At 44.7% G+C, this 27,460-nt stretch overlaps 1 protein-coding gene across 1 annotated transcript in view; it reads left to right on the forward strand.

Moving 5' to 3' along the window:
• Window positions 1-20,933, forward strand: part of LOC116873213 (TRPM8 channel-associated factor 2-like) — a 21,573-nt gene extending 640 nt beyond the window's left edge. The window contains exons 2-8 of the mRNA XM_032866930.1: window positions 1,989-2,625; window positions 14,405-15,381; window positions 15,675-15,772; window positions 16,838-17,051; window positions 17,596-17,835; window positions 18,696-19,033; window positions 20,669-20,933. Coding sequence (XP_032722821.1) covers window positions 2,003-2,625; window positions 14,405-15,381; window positions 15,675-15,772; window positions 16,838-17,051; window positions 17,596-17,835; window positions 18,696-19,033; window positions 20,669-20,917 — 2,739 coding nt within the window. The 5' untranslated portion in view covers window positions 1,989-2,002 and the 3' untranslated portion in view covers window positions 20,918-20,933. The remainder of the gene's footprint in view (window positions 1-1,988; window positions 2,626-14,404; window positions 15,382-15,674; window positions 15,773-16,837; window positions 17,052-17,595; window positions 17,836-18,695; window positions 19,034-20,668) is intronic.
• The last annotated feature ends 6,527 nt before the right edge of the window (window positions 20,934-27,460 follow it).

Below are 27,460 nucleotides of genomic sequence, written 5' to 3' on the forward strand. Positions count from 1 at the left end.
GGGGGGGGGGGGGGGGGGGGGGGGGGGGGGGGGGGGGGGGCTGATGGTTTTGCTGTTAAACTGAAGAGATCAGATGAGTGGAAGATTTCTCTTTCAAAAGTACTTACCATGATCCTGACCTCAAGCGTCCTGACCTCTTTCACTGCTTTTCCCCACGGCTGCACCAGAAGGCCGAGATCACCCACCAGCGCCATGATGCTCCATGTGGGTATTGGTTCTCTTTTGTGAGTTCCCTTTCCTGGGAGCATTACTGAGAAGCAAGCGGCTGGATGGGAAAGGAAGTTAGGGAATGGAAAGGCGCTGTGCTTTTACAGGAAATGCGGGGGATCTCAGGGATGCCAAGCCTGCTAGAGGTTTGTGGAGAATGCAGCAGGAAAAACATCTGGAAAACTACGGAGAGCCCAGACCCTGGATCCAGAGTGAGGCCCTCAGCTTTTACCTTATGGGGACAGGATGAAATTGGACGGTTATTACGAAGAGAAGTGGGTAAGGTGGCTTGAGGAAGAGTGTGGATGAGAATCCATCCTGGCACTAAAGCCAGATCCACTTAGTCTAGATGTGACTACAGGCTGAAGGCACTGGTGTTTGAGAGACCCCGGCGACGGACGATGCAGAGTGAGGTAGGCGGCGGGCTGTGTATGGAAACAGGAGAGAGGCGGGAAGGAACCAAAGGTAGAGGAGAGCTTTGGTGTCTCAGTTTAGTTTCTTCCCCCAAAGTGAGGGCTGCTACAGGGACTTGAGTCGGGTGGTTTGTTTGGGAAGTGGGCCCAGAATGCCAGAGTGAGGAGGTGGGGAGGGAGAGAACAGGAAGGAGGGAAAGGCAGTGAAGTGTGCATGGCTGAGCCTTTTACCACTGCGGGCAGCTGAATCTCAGCTTCTCTTGTGAGGAACTCCAGAACGCACCTGAGGTCCACCACCATGGCGTGTGTCCGCGACACCCCCCACTTCCCCCAGGTGTCAGCTCCTCACCACTTCAGAGCTGCCCCTCTGCACCTGCACCAGGGTGGAGGCATCTGAGCGCTCAGGAAATTCCTTCATGGCGACTGCTGAAGTTAGAAGTCAGGTGACCGGAAGGGACAGGGGACCCAGGACATGGCCCTTGTCACTTGGGGAAGCTAGAAAGGTCAACATAGGGGCAGACCCATGTGTTTCTTCCACACTCACTGTGTACTCACAACAGGGTGTTTTTCTATGCATTCTCTTAACCTTCAAAAACAATCCTCCCAGGGGTGTACGATTCTCTTTTTATAAATGGGGAAACTGAGGCTTAAGTCATTTATCCAAGAGGAGCTGCTTTAAGGGAACAATAAGCTCAATTTTAGGCACACTGAATTTAAAAGACCTCTGAAAACCACAGAATGCTACCCACATACAGGTTATTGCAGACATGATAAATCGGGAGGTGTTTCAACTCCCCGAAATGCAGTTTCTGAAAGGTCGCCTGATCTTTTTGTCCACAGAGATGCAGCACAATATTAAGTCAACTTCTGCACACCAGCTGTCACCTCATACCAGGCCCTGCAGAACCCAGCCTCTCCCTGGGCGGCTCAGGTTCTGCTCTGCCCTGCCCGGTGCTCTCTGGCCACCCTGCCAGGTGCTTCTTTGGACTCGATGTGTTCTTCTCCTGTAGCACTTCGATCTCAGTTGAAATGGTAGTTCCAGCTTCATAGTCACGTCCTCATCTAGGTTTTTCCTGTCGCACAATCTAAATTCTCCAGATGCTTGATAACACATCACCGGTTTACTTTCATAATAGTTATTCATTGCTGCATTTATCTGCTTCTCTACCTATTATTGTCCTTTCCCTTCTGAAATATCTGACTCATGATAGTGGGGCCCTGGTCTGCGGTATTCCTTGCTGCACCCCAGTGGTTGGTACACAGTAGGGAACCCAGGAAATGGTTTTCGTTTGCATGCATTTAGTTGCTGTGTTTCCACTCAGTCCTTCATCAGCTCTGACCAAGCTGAGTCTTTGATTTTCTCTGCAGCAGCTAGTTGAACCATGGCAACAACTCCGGCCAGTTCTTTCGAGGCCCTCATGAAAGGAGTGACCAGCTGGAATGTCCCTAAAGATGCCATCCCGTGTGAACTGCTTCTTACTGGGGAGGCTGCCTTCCCAGTGATGGTGAATGACAAGGGCCAGGTCCTCATTGCTGCCTCCTCCTATGGCCAAGGCCGCCTGGTGGTGGTGTCCCATGAGGGCTACCTGCTGGATGCTGGCTTCGCTCCATTTCTTCGTAATGCGGTGGGCTGGCTCTGTCCCTCACCTGAGGCTCCCACTGGAGTGCACCCCTCTCTGCCATCACTAGTAAGTATCCTGCAAGCCTCTGGGGTTCCGGCACAAGTTCAGCCAGAAGTAGGGGCCCCCGTGGGAGTTTACTGCATCAGTGCCTACATTGACACGATGACTGCAGAGCTGATCCAGTTTGTGAAGAGTGGAGGCGGCTTGCTCATCGGGGGCCAAGCCTGGTATTGGGCCAGTGAGCACGGTCCTGACAGAGTGCTGTCCCGGTTCCCCGGGAATGAGGTGACAAGTGTGGCCGGAGTATTCTTCACCGACATCTATGGGGACATAGACCGCTTCAAGGTCTCTAAGAAGATACCCAAGATCCCATTCCATGTGAGGTGAGTGGTATTTCCCAGCAGGGAGTCCAATACATGTTAACAATAGATCCATCTCACTATTCGGTGAGCTTTTTTTTTCTTAAAGATTTTATTTATTTGAGAGAGAGCTCAAGCATGAGCCAGGGAGAGGTGAAAGGGAGAGGAAGAGGAGAATCCCCCCAGAGCAGGGAGCCCGGGCTCCATCCTAGGACCCCGAGACCATGACCTGAGCTAAAGGTAGACATTTGACCAACTGAGCCACCCAAGCACCTCCATTTTTTTTTTTTTTTTTTTTTTTTAAGTAGGCTCCATACCTAGCGTGGAGCCCGAACAGGGCTTGAATTCACAACCCTGAGACCAAGACCAGAGCTGAGATCAAGAGTCAAATGCTCAGGGGCACCTAAGTGGCTCAGTGAGGGGGGTTAACTGGTGGGGTCCTTATGATGATATTAGTGGGTTTATAAGAAGAGAGAGATTGGGAGAAAGAAGAGAAAGAGAGAACAGTCAGTTGAGTGTCCAATTCTTGGTTTCAGCTCGGGTTGTGATCACAGAGTTGTGGGATCAAGCCTGGCATTGGGCCCTGCACTCAGTATGGAATCTGCTTTGTTCTCTCAATCATACGCTCAACTAACTGAGCAACCCAGGTGCCCTTCAGGTTCCATTTCAATACACGTATTTATCTACTCTGTTTTGGAACCACCACAAGCCAAAAACAGGATTCTTAAAATGCACTGAGGCCCAAAGAGGCTGGGTTCTGACTGCTACTCTGTCCTGCAACCAAACAGAAAACCTTATCTCATTCACCTCGCTGTCTCCCATGTCTAGTGCCTGGGTTGGTGAGAGTGTGTATCCATGTCTCTCAAACAGATGAAAGAACATTGGTTTATCTGTGTGAGAACTACCCTGTGCCAGGCCCCATTCAGCTGTCCAAGCCCTGCTACCTGCTCATTTATACTCCAGTGGAGAATGAGGCAACTGAGGAGACCAATAAATAGAAAATCTAACAGGTGTTGATAGGAGCTACAAGGAAAGCACAGCAGGATAAGTGGACTGAGTAACAGGGAAGGGAGTGGAGGGTATTTAAGTCATCCGGGAAGGCTTATCTATCAGGCCCAGTCAGGACGAGCTGTTGTTCCAGAGGGACTTAGTACGGGAAACTAAGGGTGATTCAAGGGCTGAAAACCCTTAGAGACAGAAGGGTAACCAAAGGCTTAGCAATAGGGCCACCTGCAGAGGAAGGTGTTAGTGTCACTGGAGCCCAGGAGCTGAGTCACCTGGTGGACACTGGTGCCTTGCTAGGACACTCTCTGGGACTTGGGGTCTCAGAGGAGACATAGTGATTGTCAGAAACACAGCCTGAAGGGTGAGACAGAGACCTTGGCTCCTGCCTGCCTTCAGGCTTTTACCCATAGGATGGGACACAGTGTCTATTTCTCTCACTGTGGTATTAGCAGTCATTAATCATCATTGCCTAGCCCTAGATCTGTTAATTCATTAGTGGATATAACATCGTAGGTTTAAAGTTCTAGCATTTTTTTCATTTAGTATTCAGAATGCTTTTATAAAAATGAACTTCCCTGGGATGCCTCGGTGGCTCAGTTGGCTAAGCACCTGCCTTTGCTCAGGTCATGAACCCAGAGGCCTGGGATCTAGTCTCACATCAGGCTTCTTGCTCAGCAGGGAGCTTACTTCTCCCTCTGCCTGCCACACCCCTGCTTCTGCTCTTTCTCTCTGACAAAAAAATAAAATCTTTAAACAAAAAATGAACTTCCCTTCTTCCACTATTAGCTTGCCCTGTGGTGCAGTCTGTGTAAGGAAGGCACAATTAAATGCTGGATTCTCCCTCTTCTCCCCTTTTTAACCAGTGTTTTCAAAACACTGGTTGGAGTGGATCCCTAGAATCTTCCAGAGGTCTCCACTGTGAAAGCATGGATCGAAACACTCACATAATAAATGTGTTTCATTTATTTTTATCAGTGCTACTGATGAAGTAGCTGTGTCGGTCATCTAATGTTTGGCATTGTGAGCCGGGTCACAAAAAGGCTCCCGAACTGAAAATTTTTTTTTTTTAAGATTTTATTTATTTATTTGACAGACAGAGATCACAAGTTGGCAGAGAGGCAGGCAGAGAGAAAGGAGGAAGCAGGCTCCCCGCTGAGCAGAGAGCCCGATGTGGGGCTCGATCCCAGGACCCTGAGATCATGACCTGAGCCGAAGGCAGAGGATTTAACCCACTGAGCCACCCAGGCGCCCCCCGAACTGAAATTTTTGACCCAACCCTAATGGACTTCCTTGTTTAGGTCTCACATTACACATTCCTGCCCCAGACCCAAGATCAGCCATTTCTCCAAGGAGCCCGCCCACCCTTTGAGTGGGAAATGGTGTTTAGGAGCCAAAGTCTCCTGAGGTGCTCACTGCTGCTCCTGGGTTGATGATTGCTTCCAGGGCTTTTGAGTGGGCAGAGCTAAGAAGTATTTTTAAAAGATAAACACATCAAGAGTTCATACTGATGCTTCAAATTCAACTTCTGGGCTACAAGGTTTTATTTTATTTCAACAATCCTATATCTGTCTCCTGTTTTCACGTGATGAGAAAGCCTAGCTCTGACAGAAAGTACCTTAATAACTCATTGACTTTATACCACAACACACACGTAACAGTTGCAAAATAACAGTACTACCAGCACAGTTAACGATTATTTCCAATTCCTTTCATCCCTATGATTTTTTTATGAGGTATATAAAGTCAAATTACCATCCTTTAACGACATTTAGATTAGCCCTTCTCTTTGTGGTTATACCACTGAGTGGATACGCATGTAGATTCATTTGGGTATTTTACTTGCTTTCGGGAGTTGCTTTTGTGAATTAGTATTATTTTATAATTATGTAACACAGCTGTGTGGATCTAAAGTAAAACCTTAAGAAGTCAATTTCTGTCCCTATTCCCTTTATATAATTTTCTTCTCTCCCTTTCTAAAAAAAATTATCTTTACTTCACTGTTGGTTTATATATGTACACACACACACACACACACACACACTTGAAAGAGATAATAGTATGCTACACATTCTTTCTACATCTTATTTTGTTTACTTAACCTTACTTTCTGGGGATGCCTGGGTGGCTCAGTAGCATCCACCTTTGGCTCAGGCCATGATCCCAGGATTCTGGGATCCATCCCCTTGTCAGGCTCCCTGCTCAGTGAGAAATCTGCTTCTCCCTCTCCTTCTGCCCCTCCCCCAGCTCGTGCTCACTCTCTCTCTCACTCTGCTCTTTCCCCCTCTCAAATAAAAAAATAAAATCTTTAAAAAACAGATTATATTATGGTTTCATAATAACCGATAGATATGCACTACATATTTTATTACACTGAAATGTACAGGTGCAGCACAGTTTATCCAGTTAGTTTTTTAATGACAGACATTCGAGTTTCTAATATTTATTTTTTTCCCAGTATTCTTACTATTACATCTATACTACAATAAATGCCTATATCTTTGTTTTCTTGCCATATCACTGGAAATGGAATTGGCAAGTCAAAGCAGAACTGTAAATGTAATTTCAGCTAAACATTACCAAATTCCCCAGAACTGGGTTCCCCAGGAACCCAAGTCAAAGACCAAGACAATGTACAAGAAGTTTACAGGAAGGGACTCTCCAAATCAACGTCTCTGGGGGAAGGGAAGATGGAAGGATCCGACAGAAGTTGGGCCATGAGGTGGATACTTAGTAGCAAATATTCTAAGTGATATTTTCACCGTTAAGTAAAACACTGGGAAAACTCTTTAGTGTCTAGTAAATGGAACATTGCTTAAATTACTATGGCATATCTTACTCTTCAGCTCCTTAAAGACTTACTACAATAAGGAATAAGAAAATACCCATCATAGACAAGATTAAGACACAAAACTATATTCAGCTGATGCCAAATATATTAAAACGTGTACATACGTAAGTAGAAAAAAACACTAGAAGAAAATACAACAAAATATTAATAGTGATAGGTGATTATTTTATCTTTAAACATTTCTGTATTCTTCAAATTATCTCTAATTATAACCCAAAGAAGACTTTTTTACATTACTTTTATGCCTTTTTATAAAATCTTAAACAACAGAGAAATTTCCTCAAATTATACTATGTCTTTCTTTGAACTCACATTTTGTATTGTTTTATTAAATTGGCAACGAAATAGATAAAGAAGCAAATTTCCCTAACATATTAATTTTCCTTCCCTCTTTCTAGTACCTGTCCATTCTTTCATTCATCTAAAATGTATTTTGGGGCTCTGGGTGTCTCCAATTCTTGATTTCAACTCGGGTCATGATCTCAGTGTCATGAGATCAAGCCCCATGACAGACTCTTGAGGGACAAGAAGCCTGCTTAGGATTCTCTCTCCTCCTCTCCCTCTTTCCCTCCTGCCATGACAGTCTCTCTCTGTCTCTCAAAATAAATAAAAATTGATAGGTAGATAGATAGATAGATAGATAGATAGATAGATAGATAGATAGAACGTACTATGTGCCTGTTAAGTTCTAGACACTATTTTGGGCACAGGGCTTACAGTAGTGTTAACTATAGTTTCTATAGTTAATTATGGTAGTGTTTAGTCTCTACTTGAACGACCAACAGAAGTGCTGGGAATACTCAGGTAATGTATGAAAATAACTCTTCCACGTTATCAGAGTTCCTTATTTGCAAAACTACTACTGAAATAACAATATGACATTAAAGCATCTGAATATGTTTGTTTCTCATTATCTCCCCAACACAATCTTGACCTTTCTGTAACTTCCATCATCATACATCAATTTTGCTACTTGTGATTGTATACTGCTATTCTGTATTTGTTTAAAACCATTTCTCTATTTTTTTTAAAGATTTATTTATTTATTTATTTGACAGAAATCACAAGTAGGCAGAGAGGCAGGCAGAGAGAGAGAGAAGGAAGAGGGCCCCTGCTGAGCAGAGAGCCTGATATGGGGCTCAGTCCCAGGACCCTGGGATCATGACCTGAGCCGAAGGCAGTGGCTTAACCGACTGAGCCACCCAGGCGCCCCAACCATTTCTCTATTTTTAACAATAATCCTTTTAACAGGAGTTTCTAGTCACAGTATATGTGCCATCGTTTAACTGTGTCCTTTTGTTGAGTACTTAGGTATTTTCTAATTTGGGTACTTCAAGGAGGAGCTGTAGCTGATACATCAGCCACACACATTCAAAAATTCAAAGACCACAAGTATAACATTAGGTTTCTTCTGTTACATACTTTCAGGAGATTTGCAAATCCAGTTATTCAAAAAATAACATTGGCAATTTGATGGCAAAGTTATTTTTATTTTTTTTTTAAGATTTTACTTATTTATTTGTCAGAGCGAGAGAGACAGAGAGCACAAGCAGGCAGAAGCAGAGAGAGAGAGGCAGGCTCCCCACTGAGCAAGGAGCCCAATGTGGGACTCAATCCCAGGACCCTAGGATTATGACCTGAGCCAAAGGCAGCAGCTTAACCGACTGAGCCACCCAGGCATCCCAACAAAGTTATTTTTAAACCCTGGATTTCCTACTCCTCTTCCTACTCTGGGTCTTCCCTCAGCTCTCAAAAGCCAGTTTATTCTCCTTATTCAGTTTCAGCTCAAACCCCCTCCTCAAAAGGAGCCTTTCCCATGACCCTATTGAATCTAGGACTGACCTTCCAGTGTCACTCTTCCCCATTTATGGCCTAAACATCAGTGATCACAATCCATACATCATAGCCCACCTGTGCCCTTGTGAGTGCCTGCCCAGCAGCCAGCACATAAAGCTGCATGAATGCCTTGATCTTGCCTGTCCTGTTCGCTGCTTTATTCTCAGTGCCTTCTGTGTGAAACGTAGTAGAGAGCAAGAGATTATTTGTATGCTATATAAATTAATGAATATAAGTGAGTACACAACCAAAACCATAAAAAAGAAAGGGTGGCCTAGTATACAGTGTTAACCCCACATTTAACTTCTTGTTAAGGAATGTTTTGCCGGGGGAGCTCAGCCAAAAAATGAGCTGAATCTGGTCAGCCAGGTCAGCTCTGAAGTCTAAGAAGGCCTGATTACTTTAAGCCTAGGCCCTTGGCTCAGATTTGTTCCTCCGCCACCTGGCAACCTCTTAGAGGTTTGGGGGGAACTTTCCTGCCAGCAAATCTTGTCAAATGCTCCTGGACTGACCCAGCAGGTTTGCTAAGTTCAAATTCCTGCTGGAGACAGGAAATACGCTGTCTGCCAAGGGGAGGGGCATTCTCTAAAAGCCAACAGAAGATACTCTCCCTGTCCTGTCCCCAAGGGCAAGAGCTGACTGCACACCTATGCTTATAAAGCTGAGGAGGACATGGCACTTGCGTTAATATGCAAAGTCAGATCCAAAGGCTCTCAGACGCAGAATACCAAGACACAGAAGAGTCTAGCAAAAAACATCACTCCTAGAACAACGCCTCAATACATTTACATGTGGCGTAACCTATAAAGTGGAGAATATGTTAGGAATTGCTTACAAAGAAGCGAACATCCGCCGGCAGCTTATGCGTCTCTTGAAGAGTTCCTGTTCAGTCACGTGATCCTCACCACAGTCCCAAAGAGTCTCCACATTGTGTGAAGTGAGGCTGGACCCTGGAGTTGCCGTCTCCACCGATCTGACCAATGAATGAACAATGCTGAGTAAAGAGCTGAAGGTGGCAGTTGTGAGGCTGACAGGTACATGGCAGGTATGCAGCATCGCCTGACCCCACCCCCACCCCAGAGGCAAGAAAGAGGTGGAAACCACAAATCCTAGAACTATCATTAATGTCTTCTCATGTTCTAGAAGAATGAACACATTGGGTGAGATTCCACACAAGCACAAAAGCAGCAAAACTACTTCAGGATTTGGTGGAAGCCTAAAAGGATGCTGGAGCTGCCATCTTCCCCGCACAGTGGTGGCTGGAACTCCTCAGGTGTGCTCCACCCCTGGTGGGTGGAGTAGGTCTACCTCTGGTCCCCAAAGAGTGGAGGGACTAGCCCCCAGCGAGCACAGCAGTGGGCCCAGGTGACCTTTGTCCTTCAGTTCATGCTACAACCCTCAGGCCACAAGGAAGTGGAAAGCAGAAACACATCAACCTCCATGTTATCTGGGAAGATGGATGGATGTGGGGTGTGCGTACAAACACATGGGTCCTGGGCAAGTTAGAAAGCACAGGAAGGAAAAACTTCCTGCAGAATGTGGAAAAGGTCTGCTGACGCGAATCAGGGAGAAAAAATCCATACACTGACTCTATAAATAAACACTGCAATAAATTTAAAAGGGAAGCAGGAGACAGAAAATTTAGTATGGAAAGACAACAGAATCAGTCATGCCTGAAGAAACACGTGACCCAGTGAGCAGAAGCAGATTCCCTGAATGTTCTGTTTAGACCTTTCTAAAAATAAATGTTAAATAAGTGACAGAATGAGATGAAAAGGGAGGATTTCAGAGCAAAGAAAACAAATTAAGAATCAAACACCTCAAAAAAAAATAAGCCAATTAGGCATCACGAGGAATAGAACAGATGAGGCCAAGGTATGGTGAAGGGGACAGTGACTCACTTTCCATTGAGCCTTCTTGTCCTTGCTGTCAGGACTGGGAGTGCTCTTTGAGCTGCATTCACAAAGCCATTCCCTCTATCAGCTGCTTGTTCAGCTGTGATCTATAATGAAGGAGCCAAAGGCAAGCTGAGGCCAAATCACAAGTTCATACCCCACAAACCCCCTCCCCACTTCCAGGGGTGATCCATGTGACATTCTTCAGGCACTCCTGCCCACCCTGAAACTAAGGAAAGGGAAAAACAAATGGTTAACTAATAGAGATCTCAGTCCAACAGAACTGAGTCTCCCTCAGTTTACAAATGTCTTAGTGATTTACAAGAAAAAAAGCATTCTTACCAATAACCCTACTTCCAGAAGGAAACTCCCAGTGGTCTTAATGTTAATGCTTGACTAGAGGGAAAAATAACCTTAACTTGACAATGGCAAGGCCTCCAGTATCTTGTAGGTCCTCTTGAGCTTATGAGATTTCTTTTGAAAACCTCCCTTTTCCCTTACCTCCTTAACTCCAAGTATATTATCAATTGCTTCTCACAACCCCAGTGCAGCTTTGTACCCACAGGTCCTGTCCCCACACTTTAATAAAACCATCTTTTTGCTCCAAAGACATCTCAAGAATTCTTGAAAAGCCATCAGCTTCTAACCCTCACATCTTTCCTGCATCAATCTGTTGTCTTTCCTGAGCACCAGGACGTCTCACTTCCTTTCTTCCTCAGTGCCACCTGTGCTGTCAGCTCTGAGGAAACAGTGTTTCCTTTTTTGTAAATGCTGTATTGTTTGCACCTTCACATCTATATATCTATTATTCATTCATTTGTTTGTTTGTTTATAGGTTTTATTTATTTATGTGAGAGGGAGGAAGGGGGTGGGGCAGAAGGAAAGAACACCAAGCACACTCCCTGCTCAGCCTGGAGCCCAATGTGGGACTTGATCCCAGGACCCTGAGATAAAATCAATAGCCAGACATTCAACCTACTGAGCCACCCAGGCACCCCAACCTTTGCATCTATTTAAAGCCTCCTTTGTACTACCTATATGTGTTGCCTGACATATACCCACTTGTGGGCTTAATCCAAAAACTCAATAATTAAAGGAGAGTTTCTGCTGTGTGGGCAACAACAGCGTTAGAGGCAAACCACCCTGGATTTGCTTCCTGTTCCCACCAGGTATTAGCTAAGAACCATTGAGCAAGCTGCCCAACTTTTCTAAGCCTCATTTGTAATGCAAGAATAATATTTTTCAGGTTTATCATGATTAAAAGAGATAATCCATATGTGTAAAAGCCTAGCATATATTAAGCCTCATTAAGTAATAGCTACTTTATTTTTCAGACTTCAATATTGTAAATAGATCATATACAAGATTTTAAATATTGGTAGATAGATACCTAAGATCATTAATATTGCCCTTATAACATTGTCAATCTGCTAAGAATTACCTGGTGTCTCATCTACTATGTTCTACTATGCTTGCCCTTCCTTCTTTTTCTTTTGGGAAACACCCCATCTTTTCACAAAAATATTTCTAAAGGAATGCAAGCTTACAGTGAAAACATACAGACCACAGAGAAATATATAGAGAAGAATGGCAGGTTGTCTTCCCTCCTACACTGCTGTCCCCATTCTCACACCTCAGGACTGAGGTAGCTACCACTCTGAGAAGCTTGATACAGATCATCTAATCTGCTCTTCGGTGCGTGTGTGTGAGCTGAAAATTGGTATTTTACTTAACGTATCCTGTTTGAAAAAGTCTGCTTTTTCTGTATATTTATGCCACAAATTAGTGAAATATGGCATTCTAGGCTTTCTCTTGTCCTCAGAGTCTAGGAGAATATTGCTCATTATCCTCTGTTCTAATCAAGTGTGTTTTTCATTCTGCTCAATTCATCTCTATCCTCTTTTTTTTTTTTAATGTAACTGACCCACTAGAAACTAGAGAGCCATTACCTTCCCAAACACAATTATGAGTTCATCAAATTTTAACTTGCTTTTTAGTGGTTTTTGCTTTCAGCACTTTGTTTTTAGGACCCTAAAAACTGATGAAAGTTTTATCTTTTGTAAGGTATAACTTTTACCCATGGAAATTATTCATCTTTTTGTACCTTAATTCTTTCCTCCTCTAATTCAGTTGCATCTCATATTAATACTGGCACTTCTGCTTTCTTTATGCTGTGTTTTTCAGATACAGTTTTGTTGATATGTAGATTACCTCATTTTCAGTCCTTCTGTGTCAGTTTCAAGTCTGTCTTTACAAGCAGCTTATACCTAGATGATCTTAGCCTAATCCAGGTGCCTCTGTCTCTTTATATAGAAATTTAATCCATTCATATATAGTGATAACTACAATGTATCTCTTACTCTTGCCTTCTTTCTTTTTATTTTTATGTTCTCTTTGTTTCCTTCTTGACTAAGTTTTCTCTATTCCTTAAATTCCCCAACACATTTGAGATTATATATTTCATTTCTATTTTCCTAGCAGTTACCTTAACACTTTAAACTTAATTTTTAATTCTTAATTACCTGAGAAATTACATTTGTACATTCTCCTTATTTGAAAAAAGAAAAAATACCAGTGAGGCTAAAGTTCTTTTGACCATCACTTTCAATAACAGCTCTCTCTATCCCGTAACCCAAAAGTTTACTGTGGTTTTACCCTGAGTTTTTTGACATTTACACTAACATATATTGACTTTATTTTTGTCTTATATAAACTGCATCGGCAAGTTCTGCTATTTTAGGATTTTTTTGCTCAGCAGAATGTTCTGGATACCTGTCCACATTAATTTATATGCATCTACCTGTTGTTTTTCACTGATAAACAGCAAGCCATGATATGATTGATGCCAGTTTTTTATTTGCTCCTGTTTTATGCTGAAGCGAAATTAAGGAGAAACTGTACAAGAGGTACTTTTTTCAATAATGTTTTGCTACTTAAATAAACTATTTTTTAAAAACATTTGATTTTTATTATGAGACAATAAAGTTTTACAAAGCTAATTAAAATTGGGTATAATCCCACTAGACAAGATGGCCACTGAAGACATTTTGATAAATATTCTTTAGATTCTGCTTCTGTGTCTGGTTTTGTGTTTTCTATTTGTTTTAGGTTTTGTTTTTGATGGTTCATTTCACAAAATTTGGCTTATTTAGGGCACAGTATCTTAGAATCTAATTTTTGAATTTTTCCATTAAGCATTTTCCATTATCTAATAGTTAATTGCCATTTATAGTTAACCTGTAACTTATTTAACCAATCTCCCATTGTTTGACATTTAAGGTATCTACAAATTGGTTTTTAAAAAAATCTTGATGGGTGTCTGGGTGGCTCAGTTGGTTAAGCATCTGCCTTTGGCCCAGGTCATGACCCCAGGTCCTTGAATCAAGTCCCTCATCAGGCTCCCTGATCTGCACGGAGTCCACTTTCCCTCTCCTTCTACCCCTCCCCCCTGCTCTCTCTCTCATAATGAACATCTTTTTAAAAAATCCTGAAATACAACTTTTTCTGAATTACACTTAGGCCATTTCTCAATAAAAGTGGTAAATATTCTCATCAGATATAAATGAGAATTTTAAAAGAGTGTGTGTTTCCATAAATCTTTAAGTGCAGCATTAAACAATCTACTTCTGTTTCTATCTCAGAGCTAGCACTTTGATGTTTTCACAGCTTTTTTGCTTTTTTTTTTTTTTTTTGGCAAAAAATTAGCTCTGAGAAATGGAGAAGTAGAACTACTTTCTCTAGGAATGGACTATTTTTTCCTAACTTGTTTATATGTGTAATTACTTAAAAAGACATAAAAGTCAAGCCAGAATATCCACCACTCATTTGACTAGCATGGGAAGAATTCCTGGAAGGGTTGACTTGGATTTTAAGATTTGCACGTAAGGCCACTACCACACTCCTCAGTACCCCATCAAGTCTGTGACCACATCAGTTATAAGAAGCACCGTATTCTTATGTGTCACAAAGTAAGAACAAACACTGTCAATTAGACAAGGGTATGCCATCAGTTAGTTGTTAAAAGGTGAAAAAATCTGCCTTAGACTCAATAAAGTAAATGACGTTACATACTCCAACCCTGGCAGTTATTAGTGAGAACGAGGAGATGGGTATGAACAAGGTCATCTTTGCACCCCCACACAGATTTCCCCAACTAGTGAGCTTGCTTCAGTGCTTCTCTGACTTGACTGTAGCCCCTCTGTCCCCTGTCACTTTGCAGATGTGGGGAGGATCTCAGGCAGGATCAGCAGCAGCTCCTGGAAGGGATCTCAGAATTGGACATCAAGACGGGGGGAGTCCCCTCCCAGCTGCTGGTTCACGGGGCTCTCGCCTTCCCGCTGGGGTTAGATGCCTCACTCAGCTGCTTCCTGGCAGCTGCCCGCTATGGCCGGGGCCGGGTAGTCCTGGCGGCCCATGAGGCCATCCTCTGTTATCCCAAGCTGGGACGCTTTCTGCTCAATGCTGTGCGCTGGCTGGCCAGAAGCCAGACAGGTAAATTTGGGGTAAACACACGTCTAAAAAACCTGTGTACCCTCCTGTCAGAACATGGCCTGGAGTGCAGTCTGCAGCCCCATCTGACGCAGGACTTGTGTGTCTACTGCTGCACGGCATACAGTGACAAGGAGGCTAAGCAGCTGCAGGAGTTTGTGGCCGAGGGTGGGGGCTTGCTGATCGGGGGCCAGGCCTGGTGGTGGGCCAGCCAGAATCCAGGCCGCTCTGCTTTGGCTCATTTCCCCGGTAACATCATCCTCAACTGCTTTGGCCTCAGCATCCTAGCTCAGACTCTCCACTCAGGCTGTTTCCCTGTCCCTACCCCCAAGATGCAGAGCTACCATTTCCGCAAGGCACTGTCTGAATTCCAGGCTGCACTGAGCCATGGGGCTAGGAATTTGGAAAAGCAATGGCTAGCAAAGCTGGGAGCAGATGGTGCAGCCTTCCTACAGATCCCAGCAAATGGAGTCCCTGCTTACATATCCTTGCACCGATTCATAAAGAAGATGCTGCATCTGTCAGGCCTCCCAGCTGTAAGCCGGGAGCACCCTGTGGCTGGCGACTCCTTTGAGGCTGCAGTGCTCTGCCTGGCCACAGAGCTGGCACGCTCTGGGACTGACTGTTCCCAGCTGGTGCAGGAACTTGGAAGCTGCACCTGCAGCTCAGGACACCCCATCACTGTGGAGATCGATGGGAGCAACCCAGGTACAGAGTGGGGAGTGCATACAGAGCATCAGAACCTGGGGGAAGGTGGGGTTCCGGGCTCACAGGACATTGCAGGTACTGAAGCTCCGGTGGGCCAGCTTCATTGTCTATGGTGTACTTTGGGGAAGACAGGGTTGAGGTTCTGCTGAGGGTTTTGGAGGGACGCATGCCCAAAGCATGGATGAGCTGAGGTAGGCGGGGCAGGGGCTGTGCCTCCGGGAGGGGCTCTGAGGCTCCAGGAGCAGCAGAGGCAGGTGAGTAAAGAACTCAGTCTTTCCTATGGCTTTTGTCAGGCCACTGTGATGCCTGGGTGAGCACGGGGCTCTACCTCCAACCTGGAGAGAGTGCAGAAGTCTCGCTGTCTGAAGCTGCAGCCTCTGCTGGCCTGAAGGTAAGGCCAGAACCCTCGCTGCAGAAACCCCAAACCACACAGCCACTTCCTTTTCCTCAGCCCTTAGCAATGCTACCAGGAGGCCAAGAAGGGACTATTCTGCCCATTTCAGATTTCATAGACAAAGCAGCACAATTTCAGTGAACCTAAAGGAGGGACTGAATGCCAGAGCTAATTTCAGGTACTCAAACCTAAGCCCCTGGATTTCCATGTGTGGTGATGATACCTCCCTGTGGTGATGTGAGGGGGGCCAGGAGTACCTGTCACAGCCTCAGGACAATCACTGGCTTGGCCAACAGCACATGGCCTTTCTGCCTTGTATGTCACTACCTTCACACCTGAGGGGTGTGCTTCATTTGGTCACAAAGATAGGCTCTAGAGGCAAAATTAAAATTGTCCTGCCTTAGCTCTGAGGGTCACTTCCTATTACAGGGTACCTCCCGTGTCAGCCGCCTTTCTGGAGCTCGCGTACATTAAATCTAAGAAAAGCAACCTCAGGAAACAGCCCTCAACCCATCTGACCAGAAAGGGGAACCCTTAACAAAGGCAGAAGCAGTAATCAGTCTTCCCCACTCAGGCCAGATCCTGCCACCTCTGGATGGGTGGTCTCCTACTGGTGCACAAGCAGTGACCAGGATCCCCTCTGGCTCATCCTGCCTTTGGAATCAGCACACTGGCATCGGCCCTGCCACAAGAGCCTGGATTCCACCCAGTACAGGGGCTTTGTGGGGCCCTAGTCAGTATCAGCCTCAGGGTTATCCTCCCTCATCTGTCTGGTGACATCCCGTTGTGGAGGTATTTGAATCCCTGGAAGAATGGCTCCATACACCTTGCAGTCCCGATGACTACCGGAGTACTAAAATTTCATAGGTTTCCATGCATAGCTCATCGAAGAAGGGAGCTGGTGTTCTTCTAGTACCTGCCATTAACCCAGCACAACATAGCCGCTAACCCTACGCACACAGCCCGCCCCCCTCACACAGCAGCCCACACATGAACCCCTGCCCCTATACATACACCATAGGGACCTAGTTCCTCCTACACATGGTGGACTTTCCTCCCCAGGTACAGGTTGGCTGCCACACAGATAACTTGACCAAGGCCAGCAAGCTGTCTCGAGCCCCTGTGGTGACTCATCAGTGCTGTTTGGACAGGAGCATACAATCTGTCTCCTGCCTCTGGGGTGGCCTTCTCTATGTCATCGTGCCAAAGGGCAGCAAACTGGGCCCCGTATCTGTCACCATCAAAAGGGTTGTGCCTGCCCCTTACTACAAGCTGGGTGAGTGGACTGAAGGAATATTTTGAAGGAATATTTCTGTTTCTCCCTGAAACAAGGAAGAGATAGCTCGTTGCTATCTGTGAACTCCTAGTAGCACTATTTTTAATATCATTCTACCATCCTGTGAAATCTTACCTTGTAGATATATAAATGATCCACCTTTTCATATGGGAACATCTTTGCACCCCATCAAGGTCTATGTCTGTTACGTCTCTATGTCATCGTGCCAATGCTGAGGGAATGTTGAGGGAAGAGGATGCACTGGGGATGCCACCAGAGTAATGGGTTCAGTTGCTAAAGAAGGGTGGGGTAGGGATTGGCAGACAGAAGGGGAAGAACTGTTCAAGATGTAAGCAGAGGCAGGAGCTGTGGAATACCATGTCCATGGAGACTTCGGGCAGAACTGAGGGGAGGTCTGGAGGCCTGTGCTTCACTTCATAGCATGTAGACCCACATGTTAATAGTTCATTATTTCCGTGTCCTTCTCCTGAAGTTCAAAGTAAGTTGGGGAAGAGCGAGATAAGCCCGTGATATTTATTCCCAGGTAAGACATCTCCGGAGGAGTGGAAAAAGCGTATCCAGGAGAGTCAGGCTCCCTGGGGAGAGCTGGCAACAGACAATATCATCTTGACGGTGCCGACGGCAAACCTGCGAGACCTGGAGGACCCTGAGCCTGTACTCCGCCTCTGGGATGAGATGATGCACGCTATAGCCCAGCTAGCAGCCCGGCCTTTCCCCTTCTGCTGTCCCGAGAGGATTGTTGCTGATGTGCAGATCTCAGCTGGTGGGTGCTCCTAGTCCGCGAACACCATTTATTCATTCTTTTGTCTTTTTTAATGCCCCATACGTGAAAGGCATAATCTCACCAGTAAAGGAAAAAGACATAACAGACATAGACCTTGATGGGGGTGCAAAGATGTTCCCATATGAAAAGGTGAATCGTTTTTATCTACAAGGTAAGATTTCACAGGATGGTAGAATGATATTAACATAGTGCTACTAGGAGTTCATAGACAGCAATGAGCCCTCTTCCTTGTTTCAAGGAGAAGCAGAAATATTCCTTCAAATGGAAGTCAGAGCTGGCAACGGAAGGAAAGAGTAAGGAAAGACATTTATGTTAAGTGTTGACTGGTTTACATGAGAGAAAAATAAGGAATGTGGTTCTGACACAGAACGTTCCTTTAGACTTCAGTTTTCTTCTCCTTAAAAGGAGATTATCTGTGCTCAAGAGCATAAATCTGTACAACAGTGGCTTACATGACAGAGGAAGAACTGACATTGCTCTAGCCTAAGGGATCTCGAATCCAGACACAGGACATAGTGTCACAGACTCCCATGAGAGGAAACACATAAAATGAAGCCCTGAATGTACTGAGTACGGCTATGTAATGTGTATTCATCGTCTTCAGGGCCAGAGCGGGGAGGGCATAACCCTGACATGAAAGGCTAGGAAGGGGGCTGGGACCACTGAGTTTCTGACCAAGCAGAGCAAGCCAGCTACATTCCAGCCAGCATGGAGACTCTGGCATTAATGGGGGCACCCAGGATGGTGAGGAAAAGTGACTCAGTAGAGAGGCATGAAGGAAGATGGTTTGTGTCCCCTCCTCCTCTGCCATACCTCATCTCTACCTTCTGCATTCCCAGGCTGGATGCACTCAGGATACCCCATCATGTGCCACCTGGAGTCAGTGCAAGAGCTCATCAATGAGGCCAGCATTAGGAGCACAGGTCTGTGGGGACCCATCCATGAGCTGGGTCACAACCAGCAGCGACAGGTGTGGGAGTTGCCGCCACACACCACTGAGGCCACCTGCAACCTCTGGTCTGTCTATGTGCATGAAACGGTCCTGGACATCCCCAGGGCTAAGGCCCACCCTGCTCTGAGCCCTCCAGAACGAGAGAAGAGAATCAAAACACACCTGGGAAAGGGAGCCCCCCTGAATGACTGGAATGTGTGGACAGCTCTGGAAACATACCTACAGGTACGGAGCAGAAAGGCAGGGAGTTGGGGTGCCTGGGTGGCTCAGTGGGTTAAGCCTCTGCCTTCAGCTCAGGTCATGATCCCAGGGTCCTGGGATGGAGCCCCACATTGGGCTCTCTGCTCAGCGGGGAGCCTGCTTCCTCCTCTCTCTCTGCCTTCCTCTCTGCCTACTTGTGATCTCTATCAAGTAAATAAATAAAGTCTTAAAAAAAAAAAAAAAGGAAGGCAGGGAGGTGAGGGTCAGCAGAGACCTCCATTGTGTAGCATCCTGGAACCCTTTGCCACCCCCTCCAGCCTGGGCACAGAAGACCTGGATAGTGGGATTTCTCTAAGTTTGAGGAAAGAACACCTGTCCTACTGGCCTCCTGTACTTTGTGATATTAACTAAGAGGAAATGAAAAGTATCTAGAAAACAAGTGGAGAAAATACAGCCTACTAGTCTACAAGTCATGAACAGAAATTCTGAGTTAGTCATTTCTTAGGCTGGAGCACAGCGCTTCCATTCACCAGTCTTGACCATGGTCGCCTAATAAGTGCTTCAGAAGTGGGTGTTGTTTTGTTGGGCTGTTTCTCTTCACCTCAGTTCTGTGGATCAAGTGAATGTTGCATCCATCCATCCCTTCATGATAACAGTGGTACGTCTCTGGGACAACTGCATTATAGGAAGCTTTTTAGGAGATAACTGTTCTCAAGTTTTTCTACTGCAGTCATCCCATTTGAACTTGAAAATGTTTTTAGAATGAATAAATGAGTAACCAACCTATCCAACTGAAGAACACTGAAGTCCAGAAGCAGGTGGGCTTCCTGTGAAATATGCACAAAGCCCTGTTCCTCCAACAAACTGCTCTGAACGTTAACATAACTGATTTGTCAAACCTGTTCCCCAGATGTCATCTGTCCTTGGGATTTATACCCCAGGGTCAGAATTCTCCTCCACAAAAAGGCAAGAAGTCTGACACCCAGGATCCCTGCTCATTCTGTACTCTATTATCGTAGCTGACAAGGGCCTCCTGCTAGTGGCTTTCTGGTGGGCTATCCCTCCATGAACAAGAGACTCTCCTTCTGAGCTCCTTATGATGTGCCTTGTTATCCTGGTTATGCCCCAATGGGAGTGTTCCAAAGAGCAAAACAGTAGCCTTGAAAATCGTTACAGATCTGAGGTGGCTGTATAAAAACAGCGATTTTATTCTGTCTGAAATGTGTTGGACATTCCCAGCCTTTAGGGTCCCAAAGACCAAACATGTGAGATATCCGGGTTTCCCATCTCAATCAGGCTCAGACCTATCTGATGCCTAGAAAAACACTTGGGGCCTGGGAATATAATTTTTTAAGTTAGAGGTAATTATAATAACTGTCATTTGCTGAGAATTTATGTCTATTCAGATATTCGCTTCCCTGTGAAGTCCCCTAAAAAATTCAAGGTGTACAGGTTCTGTGGTCAAGAGATGGATGGAATGAGCCAATGGGATTGTCTTGATGTGCAGGGGTAGAGTGGAGACACAGGGGCAAATCATGGAAGGGACGCTCATGAATGATCAAGGGGAGAGAATTACTATGACTGAAACACGCTGGAAGTGCGTATCGCAGGTACTTCCACAAACTGGTTCCTCATCCTGTCCCTTCTTTCTCTTCTCAGCTCCAGGAGGCCTTTGGGTGGGAGCCATTCACCCAGCTCTTTGCTGAGTACCAGACGCTCTCTGGCATCCCCAAAGACAACACTGGCAAGATGAATCTGTGGGTGCAGAAGTTCTCGGAAAAGGTGCAGAAGAATCTGGCTCCATTCTTTGAGGCCTGGGGGTGGCCTGTCCAGAAGGAAGTGGCGACCAGCCTGGCCCGTCTGCCCGAGTGGCAGGAAAACCCCATGCTGGCGTACATGCATCGTTAGGAGGAAACGATGTGCAGCAAGGTGTTGGGGGAAGAGGCAGTTAAGTCATAAAACAAAATGACACTAACATTCTCAGGAAAATCCCTTGTTACTGTTCGCCGGTTTATACTTTTGCTCTCAGTGACTTGTTTCAGCATCCTAATCCTCCAGGAGAGGATCTTACATCTGTGCGTCTTAAGGTCCCGCGGGCTCTCGGTTCCTACTTTTGACCAACAGTGTTGTTGTTTGTTTTTAAGATTTGATTTATTTAAGAGAGAGAGAGAGCACAGGAGAGCAAACATGAACAGGGGGAAGGGCAGAGGGAGAGAGAGAAGCTGACACCGCAAGAGCAGGGAGTCCGATCATGACCTGAGCCAAATGTAGATGCTTAACTGACCAAGCCACCCAGGCGCCCCCTGACCAACAGTTCTAAAGACTATGGCTTTACATAATAATGTGATCTCACCCCTGCCAGCCCTAAACATGGCTGTTAATTGCTTATGTTTTGGGAACTTTTCTAATAGCAAGAGAGACAGGCTGGTATAGAGAGCCCTGAACTTGGCTTTCGTTCTATGGAAAATCTCTTAAAGTCTCTGTGCTTCTGTTCTCATCCATGACATGAGAAGGGGATAAAAGTCTGCTGTTGGATAACGGTAAACGTGTTTGTCCACTGCAATATGCATACACACGCAAGGGTATTCTTTAGCTTTTGCCAGGGCCCGTGGTGGCCTGTCTGTGTGGACAGCCTGCAAACCAGATCCCATTTCAGAGTTGGCCCCCTGGAGGTGGGCACGCACTCTCTGTCTGTGTAAGAGTTTTAACGCATTATCAGTGTTCTTCCAGGCATGACCGTTACTGAGATCCTAGCCTGTCTTATGTCCCTTCTCCCACTCTGGAAGGATTCTTAGGTGAGACCTAACCCAAATAATTGTGTAAACTCAAAAGAGACGGTATGAAGAATACCTGGGTGTCTAACTCTTGATTTTGGCTTAGGTTGTGATCTCAGGGTCGAGAGATCAAGCCCCGCATAGGGCTCCACACTCAGCACGGAGCCTGCTTCTCCCTCTCACTCTGCTCCTCCCCCTGCTCACTCGCCCTTTCTCTCTCTCTCAAATAAATAAAATCTTAAGAAAGAGAGAGACCCTATAAACTCACACTGGATGGCACAAAGCCTCTTCATCTTCTCGCTTACTTCCATCTTCTAATACTTTTGTTTCAACCAAAAGTAAACGTCACAGTAGCAAAGCCTATCAAGTCCACCAGCCTGTTGGTTCTTTGCACAGAAGAGGCGACTGACCCCTCTGGTCACCACAGAATCAAGGCAGTGTCTGGTGTTAAGAGCAGCCGCGATGAGAAGTCCGCCTGCACGACAGGCCTCACACGGGACCAGGATTATTCTGGACGCAGCAGACCAAATTAACTCACCATGCAGCCTCCCTGAGCTTTCACATTATCCATTCCAACCCATCCCAACTCTTTGCCTAGATGGAGTTCTCATTCGGGCTCTGTCTCCAGGATTAACCATGGGGTGTGACCATTTTTCTCTAGCTTGCTTTTAAACCATATTTTTGTCCTGTTGACTATCATTTCATGAGCTGCATTCAGCAGAATAGCTGCTCCGAAGGAGAAGTGACTTACAGAATGTCTTTCTGAATCCCTTCCTCCTCCTCCTGATTCTACGATAATTTCCTTTTATTCCACTATTATCCTTTGCTGGGGGCTTTTCACGTGGGGGCGCTCAGTAAACGTGTGAATGGAAAGAACAGTGATGACACCTAGCACGCGATGACAGTCAGTCCCAGGCATTGTGTGTGGTGTGTTCTATGCGTTATCCCATGGAATCCTCACAACAGACCTTGGAAGTAGCTACTACTATTATCCCACATCATAGTTGAGGAGACGGATGTTGAGGGAAAGTAAATAACTTCAGAAGTAACGAAGCGAGTAAGAGGAAGAGTCAGGGCTTGAGTGAAAACCCCAGCAATTAGAAAAATCCTCCACGAAGACTTCGAATTTAAACAAAAATTCACCTAGAAAATGGAAGCTCACCAAACTTCTGACTTATCTCATGTGAACTACGGAATTTTTATTAAATATCAAGTTCAACCTCCAAAGATACTGGTACCTGATTTTGCTGGTTGTCTCAGCATATGATTAGCCTCCCTATAGGCAGAGGAAGGATTTGAGCCCAGGAAATTCAACTTCAGAACTGGAGTTCTTCACCAGGATGTTAAGGAGGAGCGCATGGATGGCTAATACTGGGTTTAAGAGGTTGCCTTAGAGACAAAGCCAAAAACCTGACTCCTCCCCACACTCTCTGTAGTGGAAACTGGAGCCTTCCCCTTCTTACAAGTGGTTCTACTGCCTGTTTCAAAGTTCACAGTTTCTTGTCACTGTGACAATCTCAGGGCATTCTGTATTCCAGAGTATATTTGCTCACAAGGATGTGAATGTAGCCACAGTGAATTATCAATAAATGCTCTTTGCCATAAAATTTTTTAAAATAATTAATTAAATAAATGCTGATTACCAGGAACTGTTTTAAGTGTTTTTATTTATTTATTTATGCTCACAACAGTCCTACAGAATAAGTACTATTACTGTCTCCCCTCTGCAGAGAAGGAGGCACAGATACAAAGCTAAGTGGTGAAGCCAACCCTGTTCCCTGGGACTCCAGAGCCCACACTTTCCGCCAACACACGATATAGACTTACCGCATCTGCTGCAACCTGAGCTCTACTTGCGTAAATCTTACGTGTATATGGCTACGGACCACAAATGGCCAACCGGATTCAAACTGCTAAAAACCCAACATGGTATTTCACATCTTAGAGTGTGGGGCAAGGAACCACAAATGCTCTTATAGGCTATTCAATCCAATATCTGAAATACCCACGTTCCTAGAAAACTGGATAAATTCCAAAGGAAAGACATCACCCTGGGGTAATTTAGGAAAGAGTAATGGCTGCCTAGCAGTTTGGTTTTTTTTTAAGATTTTATTTATTTATTTGACAGACAGATATCACAAGTAGCAGGCAGAGAGGCAGGCAGAGAGGGGGGAAAGCAGGCTCCCCGCCAAGCAGAGAACCCGATCCGGGGCTTGATCCCAGGACCCCAGGATCACGACCTGAACCAAAGGCAGAGGCCTTAACCTACTCAGCCACCCAGGCGCTTCCAGCCTAATAGTTTTAAAGGCAATAAGAAGGACTCTGCTTATATCTCCCCTCAGCACTACAGAGCCACGGCCTTATTAGAAGAATGGGCAATTAATTTCAAAACCACTGAAGCTCTAGTGGTTGGTCACACTGAATGCACCATAAAGACCCTTACTTCTGGCAAATATTGTTAAAATGAAATAACAAGCCCCGCTAAAGGGAAGTAAAGTAATTTCTATCTTGAATGGACCTTACGCAGTGTAGAGTCTGCGGTCACCTAGATCGCTCTTTGTCTCCACCTTGTGGCTATGCGGAAGCATTACAACTACTATCCTTGTAGTGGCAAACTCTGTCCCTGCCCTAGTTCTGCTTTGAAAGATCTATCCAGGCTCCTCTTCCCATAAAGCAACTGACAGTCGACATGCTCTTCACCTTTTAAAAAATATTCTATGAATTTTTTATAGCCAAGAAATAAAACTTTTAGAAGAGGACAAATACACCAATTTCCTCAAGGTGTAATTGGAACCTACCATCCAAATCTTTCTTCAAGGCCTGTGAGAGTTTATCTTTATTACCAAGGCAAATGTCTCACCAAAAGACCCCATGGCTTTTGATCTTTGAATAGAGATACACAATGGAAGTCATGTTTTGCTTGTCCTATCCATGAAAAATCTCCCAAATCAATTCACTCCTACTCAAATAGAAACAAATCCTTTCTACTGTTTAGCTGGGAATATTGTTAGAATGGATTTAGATTCCTGGCATACAACAGAGTCACTGCCTTTATCAATTACACATACGAAATTTTAGTTAATACCTCTTATCAAATCTATGACTTTCATAAAATAGATGATCATTAAAGCAAGCCCAACAACCTTCCTAAAAGATACTATTTTGGCCATAAAGGCATCTAGACCACAGAGAAATATCCTTCCAAAGTAAACATTACCTTTGTCTCACTTAATCCCCCCCTTCTAAGAAAGAGGTTTAGAAAGAGCCTTTTCAACTGATGGAGTTAACCCATTCGACATAGGGCAGGCTTCTTTAGCCTAATCATTTAGGACATATTATGAAACAGCAACCACCCACTGGGGAAATGAAACAATAAGATACTCTTCAGATCCCAGTATAGTCTGCCTTTCCACTTGGCTCATACCACACAGAGAAGGAAACTTGGCCACTTAGTTAAAAAAAAAACGCGCAAAAGAATATCAAGTGGTACAAACTACTTATCAAAAAATGAATAATGATACAATAGTCAGTCGCAAGATAGTTAAGACTAACAAGAGTCTGCCAAAAAAAAAAAAAAAACTTTTGTAAAGGCATACTAGAAACAAAACTCAATTTACCAGAGATTTCACCCATACCTGGGTCAAAATCACGTCACCAAATGGGGCCGCAATCAGGGAAGTCTGACTCTACCCTGAAAACCAGAGTCTCATGAATCTTTATTTCTTTTGAATCTCTGTTCTCAAGCTTCCTGTCAAGGATTCTGACCCTGCTGTAGGACTAAATGAGGGCTCTTAAAGGCAGCAACTAGGTCAGGCCTGAAGATCTTGAAGGGCTCCAGGATAAAATGCTTAGTGCACAGAGAACTCCTGAACCACTTCCAGTAACTTGGCCGGGGTCAAGCTCTGGGCCATGGGAACTGGTATACTGGATCCAAAGTAATACAGAGCAAATCAATCTGAAAACAACTGGCCAAATAACCAGATGGAGTAAAATATTAGTCTCATATATTGATGACAACCGTGTGTGTGTGTGAGTGTGTGTGTGTGTGTGTGTACATGAGGGTTTTTAAGACTCTAAGCAGAAGGGTTGCTGTCCCATTGGGAGCTCTAGCTACTCCTGTAATGGCAGGAAATTGGTTTATGAATGTGGATAGGTGGATGCCCTTCAAGGATTAGAGCCAATGTATCCCTTTCATTACATCTAAATCCTACATTCAGCAGGGAAAAAAAGAAAAGAAAAACAGTGTTTGGGGAGATGCTACCCTATTTTTCTCTGAAAACACTTGAGGCAAGATTCGGCACTTCCGAGTTGCAAGTAATAAGTGACTTAATTTAACGTGACTAGGATATTGTGACTTTTCTGTCAAAAAGATTCCATCCTCCTGGACCCTTCCAGAGATAATGAGATCTGCGGTTGGAGTTGGGACACTGTCTTAAGGCTTTTAAAGATCGAATTCAAAGGAAACATGGACGTTGTCTGAATCCCTGCTAAACCCAGACAATTTGACAGAAGAAGCAACACGTTACAACTCAGAAGCAGGCAGAACTTTGAACTTTACTTGCCATAATCCATTTGTTATAACACAGACTTTAAAACTGAAAAAAGGAAGTCGTTTTAGGACCACCGTCATGTTATAATCTACGTATTAGAATGTGCGCTAGTAACCGAAATTGGGTCTTTTAGAGTCAGAAGATGCAACCCCACAACATTCTTGCTATTTTGGAATATGTCATGTTCACCAAAAAAAGTGCGTAAGAGATATGTACAATTACATATGTACTGACTGTAAAGTGAACCTTCAGGCTTAGCACCAGGCTGAGAAAGAGAGTATGTATCACCAGGAATTAAAGCCCCTCCCGTGTCCTTCTAAGAACAGAACACCTCCCTTGCCTCAAGGTGGAACACTAACCCTGACATCTGTGATCCTCCTTTGCTTTCCTTTATAGTTTTCCTGCCCTTTATGCACAACCTTCAAGAAAATGGTTTACTGGCACCTGGGTGGCTCTGTTAGTAAGTGTCTAACTCTGGCTTTGGGCTCAGGTCATGATCTCAGGGTATGAGATCAAGCCTGCCTTGGGTCAGTGCTCAGCGTGGAGACTGCTTAAGATTCTCCCTCTCAGGTGCCTGGGTGGGTTATTCTATTAAATATCTGCCTTCAGCTCAGGTCAGGATCCCAGGGTCCTGGGATAGAAGCCCTCAGTGTGCTCCTTGCTCAATAGGAAGCCTGCTTCTCCCTCTCTCATTCCCCCTACTTGTGTTCCCTCTCACTGTCTTTCTCTGTCAAAGAAATAAATAAAATCTTAAAAAAAAGAAATACTCTCTCTCTCCCTCTCACCCTACTCCTCCTCCATCCCCATACACACATGTGTGCACTCAAAAATATATATATTATACTTTAAATGATTTTGAAGTTTATGTAAATATAATAAGATTATATTTTATGTAACCTTTATGGCTTCCATCTTTTATACAATATTATGTTTGTGAAGTCCATCTGCACTGATATCTATAGCTGTAGTTTATTTTTATTTCTGCCTAATACTCTACTTTATGAATACAGTATATGAAACATAATCTGTTTTGCTGTTGATAGCTATTTGATTGGTTTCATTTGTGTCCATTTACTACTATGAACGTCTATGTGTCTCTACACATCTGAAAGTGTCTCTCTGGTATT

The sequence above is a fragment of the Lontra canadensis genome, unplaced genomic scaffold, assembly GCF_010015895.1.
Source record: "Lontra canadensis isolate GAN:19392208 unplaced genomic scaffold, GSC_riverotter_1.0 scaffold2, whole genome shotgun sequence".
NCBI classification, from domain to species: Eukaryota; Metazoa; Chordata; class Mammalia; order Carnivora; family Mustelidae; genus Lontra; species Lontra canadensis.